Source organism: Girardinichthys multiradiatus, chromosome 23 (assembly GCF_021462225.1).
Source record: "Girardinichthys multiradiatus isolate DD_20200921_A chromosome 23, DD_fGirMul_XY1, whole genome shotgun sequence".
Lineage (NCBI taxonomy): Eukaryota > Metazoa > Chordata > Actinopteri > Cyprinodontiformes > Goodeidae > Girardinichthys > Girardinichthys multiradiatus.
The window spans coordinates 51,689,861-51,708,731 of record NC_061815.1 but is presented as its reverse complement, the minus strand read 5'-3'; the positions used below and the strand labels follow the sequence as shown (position 1 = coordinate 51,708,731).

The following is an 18,871-nucleotide window of genomic DNA, read 5'->3' as shown; positions in this document are numbered from 1 at the left end:
GCTGTGGACAATGTGAAACATGTATTGTTCTCTGATGAGTCCACCTTTACTGTTTTCCCCACATCCAGGAGAGTTACGGTGTGGAGATGCCCCAAAGAAGTGTACCACCCAGACTGTTGCAAGCCCAGAGTGAAGCATGGGGGTGGATCAGTGATGGTTTGGGCTGCCATATCATGGCATTCCCTTGGCCCAATACTTGTGCTAGATGGGCGCGTCACTGCCAAGGACTACCGAACCATTCTTGAGGACCATGTACATCCAATGGTTCAAACATTGTATCCTGAAGGCGGTGCCGTGTATCAGGATGACAATGCACCAATACACACAGCAAGACTGGTGAAAGATTGGTTTGATGAACATGAAAGTGAAGTTGAACATCTCCCATGGCCTGCACAGTCACCAGATCTAAATATTATTGAGCCACTTTGTGGTGTTTTGGAGGAGCGAGTCAGGAAACGTTTTCCTCCACCAGTATCACGTAGTGACCTGGCCACTATCCTGCAAGAAGAATGGCTTAAAATCCCTCTGACCACTGTGCAGGACTTGTATATGTCATTCCCAAGATGAATTGATGCTGTATTGGCCGCAAAAGGACGCCCTACACCATACTAATAAATTATTGTGGTCTAAAACCAGGTGTTTCAGTTTCATTGTCCAACCCCTATATATTACCTCTTTACCTGCAGCATCTGCATTTTTCATCAAGAAAACGGGAAACCACATTTCAAAGGCTGACTTGCTGAAGAAGAAGAGGGTACTGAGGCAGTCCTGACCTGGTCCAGACACAGGATGATGGTTTAGACGATGGCCATGTTCTGTAGGACATGTTGGGACGTGTTTGCAGGAAGAATGGGACAGAAAAACCTGTATCCTTCATGGACACCAAGACAGTTTGCTTGTCCATCTACTTCTCAGTGCTGACAAAGAAGACCTGCTCCTACATCTGGACTGTGAAGCCAAGGACAATCCTCTCATTTACCCACACTTACAGGAAGTATTGTGCAGCATTTTAGGCTAGTAAGGTAAAGCCAGAGCACAAAGCATTCTTTAAGACTGAAGCTGCTTGCGTCTCTCAGATTGCATGAATGACCTAGTTGCTGAAAGCTGGAGAAGAAAAAGTGGAAAAGCAACCTGTTGCTCCACCAGCTTTACAAACCCAGTTCAGGATGTTACAGGAGGTAGACTTTATCTTGAGAGCTGTGCCAATTTCCGGGAATAATTCATCTTGTCAAATAGTTTTAAATCCTGTTGTTTTTTTACGTCATAATACAATACAACTGAGAACATTCTCTGTTGTTCATATGGTGCTGAGATAAATCATTTTAACTTCAGAAGCTTTGCTGAACTGTGAGGGTTGTTGGTGTCTTTCATGAATAGATGTCCTGTTGTTCCAGGTATCCAGACTGGGAGCCTAGCAGAAGGTAAATCACAGAAACACACAACCATCCAGATGCTTAGGAGCTGCAGTGGTTTATTATCAGCCGCAGGGCTGCAAGTAACCATTATTTTAATAGTCGTCTAATCTATGGATTATTTCTCATCACTTCCTGTGATTCAACCTGTCTCACCTCTTCTAGTCTCCAATCCTTTATTTAACACTTTTACAACTGATAAAGTATAAATGTTAGATTCAACTGACTTCATTTTAACAAACATTTATTTTCAACTGCCAAAAAGTCAAAGATCCACATGTTTTTAAGATTGAACCCTTTGGACTTTCGAACTTTAAGAAGGATTAGAAAAAGATGATCTTCAACATGTTCTGCAGCCAGGCTTGCTCTCTTTTTGAGGCGATATTCCCAGCATCAACTTCCAGGAATAAAGATTAATTCCCAGATAAACTCTCCAGTAAGACATTGAAGTTAAATATTCTGTTTTGCAGCCAAACCGATTTACTCCATAACAAATGAAACCCTGAAATCAACCCAACCTGAACCGTTGGATCTGATGTGAGTCACATCTGGGTTTAACTTCCACTCTCCGAACACGTCTTGATGAACCGAGCAGATCTTTCAGCTTTAAAACAGCCTCATTCTCACCTGAGAAGTTCATTCAGTGTCGCAGAAAGAGTAATTTATCAAACTTTACTCCGCTTTGTCTGCTCTCCTCCACCATTGCTGCTTTGACCCACAACGCATCATTGGATAGGGTACGCCAGGCAGTGCTGCCCTCTGCTGTCCCCTTCGTGAACTGCATGTGCTTCATAGCGCCTCCCACAGAGACTCAGATATTCAGACATCGATAGTGTTTACATTTTTTTAAATGACGCGTGAAATTATGTATCGACGTTTGTTCCTGATTGACACAATGGATTACGATGGAAGTGCTGCAGCCTTATCAGGTGTAAAGTACGTTTCATCTTCCTCTCTGATCATCCGCAGATTATATCAGATCTGGTCAATGTTGTTATTCGCAGGTGGGTTTTCTCAGGAGAACCTGTTTGGTGTGGTTGAACTTCTCCTTATCTCTAAAAGAACTGATGAGTCCAGAAGTTTATTTCTTTGGATCAAACCATCAAACTCAACTTCTGACTCTAAATGGAACAAAACGGTCTCCATTTGGACCTTTTAATTACAGAGTTCTGCTTCAGCTTTAGTCCTCATCAGCCTTCTGTTGGTGCATATCTGAGAATTTCTCCTTCCAACTGTTTGTTTTCTGCCTGGGGTCACAGGGACATCCCCAACCTTTCTGCGGGCCTGCTGGGACCACCCCCCATGTCCTCCGGACCGGTAGGAGGGATGTCCTCCGGCTGGGGTGAGACACTGACATCGATCATGAACCCTCCATGTTTGTGTCTGCTCTGCATCTCCTTTTTTTACTGAACCTGTTTGCCTGCAGGAGATCGCAGCCGCTCAGAAAACCTGATGGGACAGAACATGGTGAGTCGGACTCCCCGTTGATGTGCTGTTTTAGTTCAGATGTTGCTGCTCATGATGTTCTGATGATGAATTTGGTGTCCTCAGTCTCGGAGCAGAGTGGTGGTGGTGAAATACGACAGGAAGCCTCTGAGCAACAAGACTCTGTTTGCCTTCACCGAGACATTCGGCCGCCTCAGAGAGCACCTGATTCTCACCAACAAGGTAGACCAACAGGCTCCGCCTCCTCGGGCTGAGTGGGTTCTGTCTGAACAGCCCCTGTGTTGCCGTGCACTGTTGCAGTTCTGGTTCAGAACCAGTTCCTGGAACCAAAGCTGAGTTCAGTCAGTTGGATCAAGATGTACATGATAAAGATGTTCTGTAGCTGTTCCTCTGAAGCACCTTAAGTTTTGGTCTTTTTAAAGAGCAGAGATGAATCCAGGCTGTTGCCATAGAGATGAAATTTCTGGACCACTGAGGAACAAAGTTTCATATTATTCAAACTGGTTGAACCTTTTCCTTCCAGTCACTTAAAGCCGTGATTCCTAACCGGAGGTTCGTACCCCTGGAGGTATGTGAGCACATTGCAGGGGGTACATTTTATTTCCAAGATGACTGGTAGATACCATCAGTGGGGATAATTCCTGGATGTGTGATGCTTTGTGACCCAGGAGCAAAATACACCAAGCTTCTACCAACCAAAAGAGCAAGAAAGGCACAATAAAACCAGTACAGGTGGGAAAGACTAGAGCAGGGGTGTCATTGCTGTTTACCTGCACGACGCTCCGCTACCTGGAGAGAGAGAAGGCTTGGTGTCAGTGATCAGTTCACACTCTGACTGGGTCCAACAGGTTGATTTGTACTGCGATTGAGGTTGGTTCTGTTCCACTCCCTCCCAGTCTCCATCTTCTCTCATACTAACAGCCTGACCCAAACCTCTGCAGTCTGATTCAGACTTTCCCAAACTGGGAATCGAGGAGTAAAATAGTTGAGACTGTCAACAGCCTTAGAGGCGGGTTCTGACTTGAATTATCCGACCCATTAGCTGGTTCGGTTGGGCACTTGATGTAAAGGTCAAGTGAAGCACCATGACTGTCCAACCTGCTGCCGCTCAGTTACTCTCTGCTTCTTCTTCAGGCCTTCCTGGAGATGGAGACTCATGAAGCAGCTCTAAACATGGTCAACTACTACAAACAGCATCCAACCAAACTGTATGGAAAACCAGTGACCTTCTACCTCTCCCAGAGGCTGATGGTCATCGAGGTAACTGTGACAGGGCTTTCAGCTTGACGTGAGGAATGGAACGAACTCTGCTCACACATCCTCTGTTTCCCAGAAGGCTCACCGGTCTTCTGATCTGCCGGTGGAGAGACCTGTGAGGGACATCGTGGGCCACGGCAGCAAGGTGGTGTTCTTCGCCAACCTGCCCAAAGATGATGAGAAGAAGAAGGAGCTCCTGACCATCGCCAGACGTTTTGGTACCGTGGAGAAACACTTGTTCCTGACTGACCAGGTAAAACCAGCTATTTACTCTAAGCAGAACCACCTGAGGCCTGTTGGTTCTGCAGCCATGCTTATGATGTAATCAGAGCAGGTCTCACTTTTCTTCTTACTCTAAATTGATCAATAAGCAGATCGTATTGAAGGTCCACTGCTTGTGTCAAATCATGTAACACAAGTTATTATTTCTGAAACTTATGTTGGTCCTTAATTTAAACTCTGGTGGTCTTACAACGTCTCAAAGGGTCCGAAATGTCACCCTATCCGTCTGGGAGACACTGAAGCTGCGATGGTTTTGAAGAAGTTCACGCAGACATGATGAACGCACAGTGGATGTGTCAGTGCAGCAGCAGACTGGGTCAGCAGAACCTGGCCTCTGAACAGATTCATTTGAGAGGGACATTACTAACGGTCAGTAGCAGGAACAGATAAGGTCCGGTTGTCACAGAGTCTGTTTGTTTGGAAAGGGCCAAACCAATAATCATCATTATTCTGATTATTGGAGCTCTGTTTAATGGCATTGATGAGAATCATTTGGGTTACAGATAAGCTTGTGATGCAGGTTCTGTAGAGTCGAGATGTTTCTAACTTGAATCCTGTTTTTAGGTGAGTTCGGTTCTACAGCCTTGTTTGAATCCTGATCACATGCAGGATGTTTATGTAGAACTAAAGTCCAAAACTAAACTTTCCAAGGTGCAAATTTAAATACCAGAACCAAGCAAGAGGTCTGGGAATATTGAGGGTTCTGGTTCAGCTACAGAACTGCAAAGATGGACCGAACCAAAGCAAAAGTTGAATTTCTCGCCTCAAATGATATCAAGCAGACTGTACGTATCACCGGTTCCGAAGAAAACACAAAGTCTGAATCCAGGCTCCTGTAGCATTGAAGCAGCAGACATTGGACCGGCGCCGTGTCGAGGGACGTCCGTCCCAGCATCTGCTTCTATGGTGCATTCAAGTACAACTCGTACACCGGATTATCTATAAATCAGTCATTTAAACATTTTTTATTAGTAAATGTCAGAAAATCACTAAACAACAATATTGATCATTTTCAGGCGGTTAATAAACGTCTATTAAACGTTTATTAAATCATAAAACTGACAGTTCTTACTACCTGCTGCCGGCCCGGTGATTGAAGTATAAATGAATACTTTTATCATTTTTAAAGTTTGTTGATGATGATGATGAAAGCTCTGCACGTTGGAATGTGGCTCTACTGCTCCTTAAGCAGCCGCCATGTTGGAGCGGCGGACTGAGTCAACATGTTGGTGCGTTTCAGGCGTTTGTTCAACTGGGAACTGTGGAGGACGCCGAGATGCTGGTGAAGTATTACAGCATGAACCCGCTCATCATCAAAGGAAGGCTGATCCGCCTCAACATCTGCACCAAATACAAAACCCTCAAGTAAGTAAAGCAAGAAATCAGTCCTGCTTGCTGGCATGAAAGCACCTGAAGGTGGCGCTGCTGGTTTATTGGAGTCAGAAAAGGATTAAATCCTATTGTTGGTTCTTGTTTTTCAGTGTGAGCCACAGGCAGGAGGAAAAAGATGCTCAGAGCCAGAGGAGCAGTAGGTCAGACACCGCCAGGGCATCCAAGTCTTCATCCAAGGGCAGAGAGGAGAAGAAGCAGGATGAAAAGGAGGACAAAGACAAATCTGCAGGAGTGGGGGAGGGCAAAGAGGACAAACCAGGAGAGAAGCAGGAGGGAGAGAAAGAGGGAGTTATAAGTGGAGACACAGATGAGGAGGAGCCTGAGAGAACAGAGTCTGGGATGGAGGAAGAGCAGGAGGAGAAGCACCAGGAGGAGGTGAGGAAAACACAACTTTAACTGTCAGTAAGGAAGCTATCATCTGATCAGCAGGTCAAAGTTCATAATCAGCTTTATTGGCCAACCTGTGAGCGTGCAGACATGAAGTATAGTTACATCAACTTTAGAGGAGCAGTACATGTATGTACAGCCATCTTTTCTTCCTTATACATCTGCATTTAGTTCCCAGCAGAGTAGCTGAGAGGTGATGATTGGGTTCCTCAGAGAGACAGCCTGGAGGTAGAAACTGTCTACAAATAGTGTCCAGGGTGTGTGGGGTCAGCAGACATGTTAGCTGCCCTTCTCCTGACCTTAGACCTACACAGGTCCTGGGAAAGGGTGGTGCCTAGGAACCAGAAGTGGTCCACAGTAGACACAGTGATGTAAAGGTGAGGGTTGGGAGTATAGTGGTGTTCTATGGACGTCCACCATCATCTCCGCTGTCTAGAGAGGGTGTAGCTCCAGGTGGCTCTGACTGCACCAGTGGATTGTGAACTGTGATGCACTTTTAAATGAAAACCTTGTGTCTAAGAACATCTGCAGAAGGAGCATGATTTCAGTACCAGCGTGTGCAGTAATAAAAGGATTCTAGGATGCAAAACTTGGTACGTGATAATATCTCAGTGCCATACAGGAAAATGATGCTGGTCTGTACTTTATATTTGGACTTCAACTGTCCTTCATGGCCAGACATGAGGTGGACATTGGAAAGGTCAAGGAGAGTTTGGGAGACAACATGATGATAGAGAAGCAAGAGAGCAATGAGGAAACTTCTGGTAATGACACTGTTACCATCATGTCATGTTTTCATGACATCATGCAGATACATCTCCACAGTCGGTTCATGATTGGGTCTCACCACAAGCAGGCACTCTCATTTCATCAGTTATAAACAGGAACTTAGCAACTTGCTCATTCCAGCAACAGGATTCTGGTGATGATGACACAAAAGAGGGCGGGGCTAAGAAGGAGGCAGAGTCAGAGGGAACAACTGAACATAGAGGTTTTGCAGAGGAGCCAGAAAACAAAGAGGAAGAAGGTGCTGAAGCAGAAGAGAGCCATGAGGTGGCCGAAGGAGATGAGCCTGAAGATGAGGTGAGATGATCCTTCTCAGTATGACCTGCCTGGTTTCTCTCTTTTCTGATGAAGGTCCATGTGTGTTTAGTTTGATCAGAGCTTCCTAGAGAACATGGAGGACTTTGTGACTCTGGACGAGCTGGAAGAAGATGACGGCGATGCCTGCGGAGAGTCCGACGGCATTGGTTTGTAATCCGTTTATTGAGAAGTTTTAGTAACAATCAGATTATAGCTGCAGTTTCATCTGAAAACAAGCTGAACTTTCTTCTTCTGTTTCTTGATTTCTGCAGACAACACCAGGAAAGGGGTACGTCTTGGTTTCCTTTCAGCACAGTTTCAATAATTCCTGCTCTCCTTGATCCCTCAGCACCACCTTCATCACTGATGAGACATGTTAGCTCTGCAGTGAAGGATCTAAATGTGTTTCCCTTCAGGGTATGAGGGTAGTCAACATCCTCGGCTTCAGGCGTGGGTACAACTTTCTCAACGAGATGCTGGCGCTAGCCAAACCTTTTGGGAAGGTGGTCAAACACCTGGTTCTGGACCTGAGGCCTGAGGTACGTGCACCTGTCTGCATCTAAGGTTCACACTACAGGTCTTGATGCACCACCCCTATTTTTTTTTTTTTGCATAGATCTTCAAACTACTAATGAAGCGTCAGACCTGAGTCTGATGTCGGTGACCCCAAAGCGACCTACATAGACTGTAGATGTCACACAGCAGCATCTGTTTAGGGAAGTAATGGATGTCGGCATTCCTGTGTTGTTAAGTTGTTGATCAACGGGAGCCGACAACCTTCTGATCACATCATAACAAGATGAAGAAAGGTCAGAAAACAGCTCAGCTACCAGCGTCTTTTAGTGCAGCAGCAATGCTGCTGCTGTAGGGTCGTCTGGATGCTGGTCGGTACCAGGAAGATGGTTTAAAAGTCTGATGAAATGAGACAATACCATTCTGACCGTGGATGCTTTGAGAACCGTCTGATACGCGTCTAATTTAGTACCACATGCAGGAGTGGCACGATTCTGGTTATTTTGGTGGTGAAAAAATGGAATTTGGGTCACATTTGCCTGCAGTGTGAAGGTAGCCTCACTCCACCTCCGGAGAGGAATGATATGTTGTGTTTCAGAGGAAAACAGAAATAGAATCCATCCACGGATCCGGACAGTCCCACTCTGATCTGTTTTCACTCCAATCAGCCAGTGCGGTTCCTACAGACCGACTTTGGCTTAAAACGTACAGCTTCTAGTTTTATTCCAGGACTCAAGCCACATTTCTTCTGTATTGAAAGAAAGAAACAGAAACTGATCAGTGGAGCATTTTAGATCAGTCCCTGAATTCAGACGTTTCTGGAACACAAAGTTCCAGAAACGTCTTCTGTCTTAAGTTCCAGTTCATCTGGTCGGTCGAGTTACTGTGATCTTGTATTGGAAGCACAAGGGACACGTTTTGGTTCTGTATGGAGGCCCAGACAGAACTGTTGAAACGTCTGATCCCATTTCCTTTCTGATCCCCGCCCCACTACAACCTCCTCTTCCTCAGGCATACATCCAGTTTGAGGAAGAGGCGGATGCCATTGCCATGGCGAAGTTTTATAACGCTAACGTGACAGCAACGGTGTGCGGCCGACCGGTGAGGATCACCCACTCTCTGAGCTACCCCACCATCCAGGTGAGTCCTTCATCTCTTCTTCTGTGGTTTCCAGGACGAGCCGTCTCCTGTTCTCCCTTAGAACAAAACATGCTCTTTTCAAGTCATAAAAGCCGCTCCTCCGTAGCCTCGGATCAGACTCCAGCTGTTTTCCAGGTTTTTCTTTAAGTTTGTTACTTTGAGCCTTTTAGACGAAACAGATTTTGTTCAGCTGAATTCAGTTCGTTACTGTGAAACCTTAGAAATCCCAGTGGAAAACCGAACATTTCTTGGTTTCGTCTGGGCTGCAAAGTATCAGAATACACCTTGGTCTAAAGACACTGTTGTACAGTTAGTGTGGTGAAGAGGATGTTCTGAGCTGGCCTTTTATAATTTTCATTTTATGAAGCACCCTTGTTTAGCAGTTCCCTGAATGGTGGCAGCATTATTTATGAGCTGCTTTAGCTTTGTTGTTGACTCTCATACTGCTACTCCATCAGATTGATGTAGCCGAGGTTCTCGTGGTCATGGGTTACATTGGAGCAAAGGCTTTATACAGAGAATAGAAAAGGTCTGGTTATAATCTGCCTTGCTGAGAACAGGTTTTGCACAGGAGCTGTGTTCATCTCTGACTTTTGCATAAAACAATGCTTTACTTTTTCTGGTGAAGAAGTTGTTGAAACATCGGAAGTGTGGAACATCGAGAGGCGTGGTTAAAACATCCAGATACTGCTGCAACACATGAGCCGATGACAGCACATGCCAAGTCGGCATGAGCTGATGGTGGTGATGGATTCATGCTGTTGCTAAGATGGCACAGATAAACTCCCTTGGAAAGGGATATAGATGAGAAGTTTCAGCTTACAGCTCAATATGCGGAGATGATGGTTGAATATCCTGGATTACTCCATATGTTGTTGACGAGACCTGCTAATCAACGGTCTTTAGCTCCAACACTCTTCTTCAGATCTGTCTTCCTGGTTCATCTGAAAGCCAGGCTGAGATGTTGGAGTTGAGGATATGATCCTGCATCTGCAGCTCGGTGAGGTTCTGCCTTCCAGATACACTGGCGGGGAATCTAGCGAGCTTATTCATCTCATCTCCGTTTCAATCTTCCACTCTCTTCAATTCAATTCAATTAGTTTTATTTCTATAGCACCAATTCACAACACATGTCGTCTCAAGGTTCTTCACAACAGTCAGGTTCATACATTCTAATTAATCGTAATCATTGAACAGTTCAGTCAGATTCAGTTTTTTATTCAAATTGGATAAAAAGTTTTTCTATCTAAGGAAACCCAGCAGATTGCATCCAGTCAGTGACTTGCAGCATTCACTCCTCCTGGATGAGCATGTAGAGACAGTGGACAGTCACTGGTGTTGACTTTGCAGCAATCCCTCATACTGAGCATGCATGTAGCGACAGTGGAGAGGAAAAACTCCCTTTTAACAGGAAGAAACCTCCAGCAGAACCAGAACCAGGCTCAGTGTGAGCGGCCATCTGCCACGACCGACTGGAGGTTTGAGAGAACAGAGCAGAGACACAAAGAGAACAAAGAAGCACTGATCCAGGAGTACTTTCTATGGGAAGGAAAAGTAAATGTTAATGGATGTAGCTCCTTTAGTCGTTTCATCTAGAAAGAAAGAACAGATAAACTCTGATCCAGTTTTCAAGGTTAGAGTCTGAAAGAGAGAACATAGAGTTAGTTACAGTAGAAGCTCAGTCAGTAGCCATGTCTAGGAGAGAGAAAGGGTTAAACACTGAAAGACAGGGCTATGTGGATCATTGGTAGAGGGTGAGCATTAAGTTGTTGCCAGCAGAAGCTTGGACGATGCTCCTCTCCAGAAAGGTGTCACAGGTAGACACAGAGTCAGGCCAGGTGTAGCTTCTAGGAAGAGAAAAGAGAGAACAAAGTTAAAAGCTGAAATAACAGCAAATAATGTAAGATTGGAGAGTAGTATGAGAATGTAGTGAAGAGGGTGAAAGTGGTCATTATGTCCTCCAGCAGCCTAAGCCTATAGCAGCATAACTACACAGATAGCTCAGGATAAACTAAGCCACTCTAACTATAAGCTTTATCAAAAAGGAAAGTTTTAAGCCTAGCCTTAAAAGTAGACAGGGTGTCTGCCTCACGGACTAAAACTGGGAGCTGGTTCCACAGGAGAGGAGCTGATAACTAAAGGATTTAACAGGGAGCCAATGAAGGGAAGCTAAAATAGGAGAAATATGATCTCTCTTTTTAATTTTCATCAGAACTCTTGCTGCAGCATTTTGAATCAGCTGAAGGTTTTTAACTGCATTTTGTGGACATCCTGATAGTAAAGAATTACAATAGTCCAGCCTTGAAGTAACAAATGCATGGACTAGTTTTTCAGCGTCACTCCTGGACAGGATATTTCTAATTTTGGCAATGTTCTGGAGAACACTTTGCTCCTGCTCTGCATCCACATTGTTCCCTTTTTAAATCATCAAGACTTTGTTGAGAGTTTAGAAATCGATCAGCTGATCCTGCTTGTAATACTCCCCTGTTCCTATGGTTACACATCACAGGCAGCAACAAGTGAGCGCAGAAAACCCTCAAGAAACTAAAGCTGCACAAAATATCCCGAGTATATCGTCATGGCAATATCAGTATCAGACCTACAGCTGATATGTTCCAAGCGTTATGGGTTAATGTAATATTTAGCTAGTTGGACCCAGAATGCTGAAGGTCACCAAGGAGATAGGCAGATATCACAGCTGATACCAAGCTGTTTTATAATGCTAATTCTTACCCTAGTTATATTAAAATTAAAATGTCCTCATTTAGTTAAAATGAGGAAACATCTCAGAAACATGTAAATGTCTGGTAATGGAGCTACTGATGTTCTTTAGGGTCAAAGTGGAGACTCTTCAGTCTGCGAGCTTGAATTGAGGTGACTGCATCACCTGCGTAGAGATGACTTCTGTCGTGATCGCTAGAATCAAACTGGACGGAGTGTAATAGAAATGTTGGGGAGAGGATGATCGTGTTCACAGCCTCGGTTTTCTGTGTGTGTCTGTGTGTTCAGTGTGGATCCAGCAGGGTCGTCTACATCGGTCAGATTCCCAACATAAAATACTCCGACCAGGACATTCTGAAGCTGGCAGAGCCATATGGGAAAATCCGGAAGTACTTCCTGCACCGGCTAAGGAGAGAGGTACAGGTTCTGGACTGAGGTTGTCGAACCTGGACTGTGGTGCAGACTCTAACTGACAGAATGTTGGTGTATCTGCAGTGTTTCATCGAGATGGAAAAAGCTGAATCTGCTGAGAAAATGGCTGAAGCCTGTAAGGGGAAGCAGCTGAAGTTCAACGGGAAACGTCTGACCATCTACGTGAGCCGGAAATACAAACAGCTCAAACACGGGTGAGTCTCAGTGCCCAGTCAGGGCCGCAGTCAGCAGACCTTCACTCACAGAAGCTTCTGTTTGTTCAGTCATCGCTATCCCAACACAACGAAGAGGGAGAAGAGCAGATCCCCAGAGAAATCCAGCAAGGACGCCGAAGAGCCGCTGGCAAAGAAACCGAAACAGGAGGCGGAGTCAGAGGAGGATGAGGAGGAAGAAGTGAAGGCTGAGGGGACAGAAGAAGAGGAGGAGGAGGAGGAGGCTGCGGTGGCGGGGGAGCACTGTGACATCAGTGAAGATGTGAAAGTGGAGAAAAACTTAGCTGAGAAGCTTGCAGAAGATTCTGAGGAGATGAAACTCAGTAAAGAGGTGAGTCTGACATTCAGAATGACTAATTGATAATCACCGGTTCTGGTTCTGAACATAAATGTTCTGCTGGTTGAGGTCAGAGTGAAATAATCTCAGGTCCTGCCAGAGAACAGAACAGTTTTCTGTGTTCTGGAGATGTTGAAACCAGTTGAGTTTATCACAGCCGAGGTGTTTGATGGTCTCTAATGAAGAAGCTGCAGATTGGAACCACCATCTACCTGGAGCCATCTTGGTTTTTATTCTCAGCTTTTGTCCCTGTTCTAGTGCAAATGGACCCATCTGTGGCCCACATGAAGATGCTTTATAGGGTCACAGTTGGTGGAAACGTTCTGTGTGGAACGGCAGAGTTTCCATCTGCATTTTCTGACCATAGAGACACATGTGAGCGCCCTCTTCTGGATGAGAGTGGGGACTGTAACTGTTCAGGGTGAATATGGAACATGTAATCAATACAAGCCCACCAATCAGAACCAATCAGAAGCTTCTCTGTGTTTCAGCTGCTGTTGTGGATGAGTTCAGGGTTCCTACAGGAGGTCCATCATGGAGAAATATTTATGATTCTGTATCAATAAGATCAAATTCAAAAATACTTTATTAATCCCAAAGGGAAATTAAATGTTGTAGCTCATATTATGAAGGTTTCCTCAAAGAGTCGTTGTAGATGCTGATGTCTGTGGGCAGGAAGGATCTCCTGTAGCGCTCCGTCTTACAGCAGATCTGAAGAAGCCTCTGACTGAAGACACTCTGTTGTTGTAGGACAGTCTCATGAAGAGGATGCTCAGGGTTCTCCATAATGTTCTTCATTTTATGAAGAATCTGTCTTTCCACAATGATCTCCAGAGGTTCTAGAGGAGTCCCCAGAACAGAACCAGCCTTTTTTATCAGCTTGTTGAGCTTTTTTAAATCCCTGGTTCTGATGCTGCTTCCCCAGCAGATGATGGAGAAGAGATCTGATTCTCCACAACAGATTTATAGAAGATATGCAGCATCTTGCTGCAAACACCAAAGGACCTAAGCTTCCTCAAGAAGTACAGTCTGCTCTGTCCCTTCTTGTAGATGGCTTCACAGTTGCATCTCCACTCTAGTCTGTTGTCCAGGTGAACACCGAGGTATTTATACTCCTCCACCATCTCCACTTCTTCTCCCATGATAGAAATAGTTTTTGACTTATTCCTGTTTCTCTTGAATCAATCATCTTCTTTGTTTTAGTCACGTTCAAAATGTTTCTTACACTGATTTCTATTTCATTTCCATCCAGCTTTCATGGTGTTTGACATCTCCAGAACCCATCACACAGAAACAGAACCCACAAGAAAACACCATAGAAATTAATTATTATACAGCAATAATCAAAACAAGGTCCGTTTCCCTGCTGTTCTGGTGTTTGGACATTCATAGATCAGGGTTTTACTCTAGGCCTGTGGTTCTGAAACTGGGTTGTAAAATACCCACAAAAAAAAATCCAACTGGGTCATTTGTTCGGCCCTGAAATGAGTCTAGAGTTTTGAACCGGAAAATGTGCAGAACCTTTAAAACTGTCCTCAGGGTTAAAGGACCATGGGCTGCTCTTCTGTTCTGCAGGAGGAGATGGACACATCGACCAATCAGAATGGACAGACAGAGGCTCCACCCCCTACTGATGTCAACCCCAACGAGGCGGTTCTCCCGCCCTATGACCCCAACACTCCAATTGGTGAGAAAACCCAACCCGCTGCTGCCATGATAACATCATTAGAAAGAAAATACTGACCTCTGATTGGTTGTTCAGGTGTGGAGCATGTGAAGATGGGTTACTACTGTCGCATCTGCTTCCTGTTTTACTCCAATGAAGACAAGGCCAAGAAAACCCACTGCAGCAGCCAGGCGCACTATGACAAGCTGCAGGTGAGACCTGGCCCTGCCCACTGTGAGCGTTTCAGAATCTTGAAGGTGACCCGTAATGACTTTCTGAGGATCTTCCTGGTTTTTACTGAGCGGTTCCTCAGTGGAGACCAGGGACCTCGTGTCCTAATCAGTGTCCAGCTTTCATACCAAAATTGGCTTTAGGGAGAAATTCTGCAACTTGCGACGCAGAAAGAAATTCAGATGTAGAAACGGTGCGTAGACGCGTCACCACGTAGCCTTCATACGTCCCACTCTGCGGTGAATTGGGCTCAGCAGTACGAAGAGTCAGAACCGCCCGTCCCCGCCCCTAAGTTTATATGCAGAATAGAATAAATAGCCGGAAGTCATCCACCACGTGTCCAAATAACCATGGCAACGGTGCTGTGACAGTCACAGAACCGAGCTGGTTATTTTGGTGGAGGAATGCTAAGAGAGACTTTGACTAGACCATGAGGGATGTTTGTAGTCAGTTAAGGCAAACCAACAACTACCTCAATGACATCAGCAACTGAAACCTGAGTCAGGGCTTGTCTGCATCAGATCCAAACAGCGCCATCTAGCTGCTGCATTGAGCTCAATTACAGATCCTGGTTTTATTTATTTCAGTAATTCTATTCAAAAAGTGCAACTTGTAAATTATATTCATTCATTACACACAGACTGATATATTTCAAATATTTAATTTTTTTTATTATAACTGACAAGTAATGAAAACTCCAAATTCAGTATCTCAGAAAATTAGAATATTAAGACCAATACAAAAAAAGGATTTCTAGAAATGTTGGCCAACTGAAAAGTATGAGCATGTACAGCACTCCATACTGAGTTGGGGCTCCTTTTGCCTGGATTACTGCAACAATGTGGCGTGGCGTGGAGTCCATCAGTCTGTGGCACTGCTCGGGTGTTCTGAAAGTGGCCTTCAGCTCTTCTGAATGGTTGGGTCTGGCGTATTGCATCTTCCTCTTCACAATACCATAGATTTTCTACGGGGTTACGGTCAGGCGAGTTGCTGGCCCATTAAGAACAGGGATACCATGGTCCTAAACCAGTTTATTTTTATTTAACCATGAAAATCCCATTGAGATTTACCAGTCTCTTTTTCAAGGAAGTCCTGGCCAAGACAGCAACAAAAATCAACACATTAAAAACAATTTACACTAACAGTTTCATAAAACTATTCATTTCCAAACTTTTAAGCAATAGTTGAAATTGTCTTATTGGAACCAGTTCCTTTCCAGTCATTTTGTAAAAGGCTCCATGTTGTGAGGGCAAAATACTGAAATGCCACCTTACCAGGCTGTGTGTGAACACTTGGTACAAACAGTAGCAGTGATTTTTGAAAGCGTAAAGATTACAGTCCAGCCTCTCTTGGTTGAATATATTCAGAGAGATATGGGGAGAACAGACACAGAATACCTCTATAAATGAACATATAGCAATGAGTCAGTCTAGGAGTCTCTGAGACTGACCCACGATGATGTGTGCAAGGCTTACAGTTCCATAAACTGCTTCTAATGGTTTTAATATAATACTATCAGAATCAGAAAAGCTTTATTGCCAAGTACGTTTTTGGACATACAAGGAATTTGTTTTGGCGTAGTCGGTGCAATATAATACAAATTAAACAGTATAAACATATCTACAATATAATATAAATATATTATATATATTTGTGCTGGAGCATTCATATAAATAAGATCGCCATAATCCAAAATGGGTAAAAAAAAAGTAACTGCTACTAGTTTCTCTTTGCATTAAAAGAAAAACATTTCTAAAATAGAAGCCGATTTTCCGTCAGTTTCCTAGTTAATTGTTCAACATACCCTTAAAAGCTAAGATTAAATATCTAGATATTTAAAAGATTGAACTCTTTCAATTTCTGCCCCTTGAAGAGTGATGACAGGATAACTAATCTGCAGATTAGGCTTGGTTTTTGAAAATAACATTAACTTGCTCTTATTTGAATTTAAAGAAAAGTCTAATTGTAGAAACTTATTCTGTATTTTGTTAAACGCATTTTGTAACGTAGAGACACTGGCACTAAGAGTCTTCCCAGAACTATAGATAACCATATCATCGGCGTAAAAATGGTATTTAGTGTCCACCAGGTCAACAACATTCTTCACATAGATAGTAGATAGGAGTGGCTCCAAAACAGAGCCTTGGGGGACTCCTTTAGTTACTGTAAGAATATTAGAACAAATATTTCCTGATGTGATACATTAGGATCTGTCAGTAGGGTCATCACAAATCCACCCAATATCTTTTCTAGATAGTCCAATACTAATCAAATTCTCTTCGAGTAAAATATGATTTACTGAATCAAAAGCTTTTGACAAATGAATGAAAAGCGCGACACAGTGTTGCTTGTTATCAAGAGCTGCCGAAATATTATTGATCACTTTCAGTGTTGCTGTTATGATGCTAACAACCTTTTCTAAAACCTGAAATAAACATAGTACGTTATTGGAGTATAAATATTCTTTCAACTGTTCATTTATTAAAGAAATGTTTGATAAAAAGCAAAGCTTTGATATATAGCCTATAGTTATTTAAGATTGCTGGATCACCACCTTTGAATAACGGAGTGACAAAAGCTCAGTTCCAGATTATAGGAATTGGCATTGTGCTCAGACTTAAGTTAAAAATGTAAGTCAAAGGTTGTGCTATAAAATCTGCTGCAATTATTGAAAAATAGGAATCAATTAAGTCAGGAGTATCTATTGATTTGACAAAGTGAAAGGCTGGAAACTAAATGTTGATGCATCGGAAACTGGCTCAGATGCAATCACAGGGTTAGTCGAGTTTTTGGAGGGTGTAGAGAAAATAAAATGTTGATTGAAACCATTGAACATATCACCTTTGTCATGAATATTTGTTATGAACAATGTAATATGACAAAGCCTGTGAGTTTAATTGTTTTCCAAAACCTTTTAGGGTCATTTAGACTGTCAGTTGTAGTTGAGAAGTAAAATTCAGACTAGGCATTGTTGATCCGAGAGGTACTTTTATTTCTTAATTTTTAAATAAAAACAAGTGAGTGTAGCTAAATATCCCAATCATATTTTAAACCAGTTTACTTTGCCTTTGCCCAGGCTACATTTCTGTCATGCAAAGCATTTACTAATTCTGGTGTAAACCAAGGATTATCTCTACCGTTGTTTCTAGATGTTTTAAAGGAGGCAACGCTTATTACTTGGATGACTCAATGAATTGAATTTTAAAATCATCAGAATTTGGGACTAAGCTAGTCACAGGTTAGCTCTCCAGTTAATTTCATTTGAATCAATCTTAAATAGAAAATCCTTCAATGATTGAAGTGCATTTGAGGCACATTTACATTTAAACCTCTAAAACTTCAATCTTAAGCAATAAAAATTCAGATTGTGTACTACGAGATTCTGCTTGTAACAAACTTACCTGGAGGGATGAATTTATATAAAAGGCAACACCCCCACCTATGGATGGTCTGTTAACACCATACATTTGAAAGCCATTTATAGGAACATTATTATCATCAGGTACTGGTAGCTTCGGCCCTGTGTGCAGGTGTCAAGTCCTGTTGGAAAATGAAATCTGCATCTCCTTAAAACTGGTCAGCAGCAGGAAGCATGAAGTGCTCCAACACTTCCTGGTAGACGCCTGCGTTGACCTTGGACCTCAGAAAACACAGTGGACCAACACCAGCAGATGACATGGCACCCCAAACCATCACTGACTGTGGAAACTTTAAACTGGACCTCAAGCACCGTGGATTCTGTTCCTCTCCTCTTCCTCCAGACTCTGGGACCTTGAGCTCACAAAGAAAATGCTCAATTTACCTTCATCAGAGAACATCACTTTGGACCACTCAGCTTTTTGTCTTAAGTCCAGGAGTGTCTTGACACAAGGAATGCGACGGCTGAAACCCATGTCTACACGTCTGTGCGTGGTGGTTCTGGAAGAACCGACTCCAGCTGCATTTCTCCACATTTTTGACCGGGTTTTGTTTCACAGTCCTCTCCAGGGTGCGGTTATCTCTATTGCTTGTACACTTTATTCTACCACATCTGTTTCTTCCCTTCGCCTCTATTAATGTGCTTGGACACAGCGCTCTGTGAACGGCTGACCTCCTGGGTCAAGGTGTCAGGTCAGCCGTCTTCCTCATGATTACAGAACTAGACTGAGAGACCATTTAAAGGCCTCTGCAGGTGTTTAGAGTTAATTAGCTGATTAGTGTGGAGCACCAGGTGTCTTCAACATTCAAACTGAATTTGGGATTTTCATTAGTAGTTATAATGAACTAGAAATAAACATTTAAAATATATCAGTGTGTGTAATGAATAAATATAATTTACAAGTTTCACTTTTTGAATGAAATGACTGAAATCAATTTTTTC

At 43.3% G+C, this 18,871-nt stretch overlaps 1 protein-coding gene across 4 annotated transcripts in view; it reads left to right on the top strand.

Annotated features, from left to right (window-relative positions):
• Nucleotides 1-18,871, top strand: part of matr3l1.2 (matrin 3-like 1.2) — a 29,995-nt gene that overhangs the window by 9,832 nt on the left and 1,292 nt on the right. For 3 of the 4 annotated variants that reach the window (XM_047353542.1, XM_047353539.1, XM_047353540.1), the window contains 18 exons: nt 1,395-1,421; nt 2,672-2,754; nt 2,839-2,879; nt 2,964-3,080; nt 3,993-4,118; nt 4,192-4,368; nt 5,638-5,762; nt 5,879-6,164; nt 7,086-7,259; nt 7,330-7,426; nt 7,532-7,548; nt 7,676-7,798; nt 8,784-8,912; nt 11,922-12,050; nt 12,129-12,259; nt 12,329-12,608; nt 14,190-14,301; nt 14,377-14,492. In XM_047353542.1, coding sequence (XP_047209498.1) covers nt 1,395-1,421; nt 2,672-2,754; nt 2,839-2,879; nt 2,964-3,080; nt 3,993-4,118; nt 4,192-4,368; nt 5,638-5,762; nt 5,879-6,164; nt 7,086-7,259; nt 7,330-7,426; nt 7,532-7,548; nt 7,676-7,798; nt 8,784-8,912; nt 11,922-12,050; nt 12,129-12,259; nt 12,329-12,608; nt 14,190-14,301; nt 14,377-14,492 — 2,290 coding nt within the window. The remainder of the gene's footprint in view (nt 1-1,394; nt 1,422-2,671; nt 2,755-2,838; nt 2,880-2,963; nt 3,081-3,992; nt 4,119-4,191; nt 4,369-5,637; nt 5,763-5,878; nt 6,165-7,085; nt 7,260-7,329; nt 7,427-7,531; nt 7,549-7,675; nt 7,799-8,783; nt 8,913-11,921; nt 12,051-12,128; nt 12,260-12,328; nt 12,609-14,189; nt 14,302-14,376; nt 14,493-18,871) is intronic. The other variant, XM_047353541.1, reaches the window with a different exon arrangement.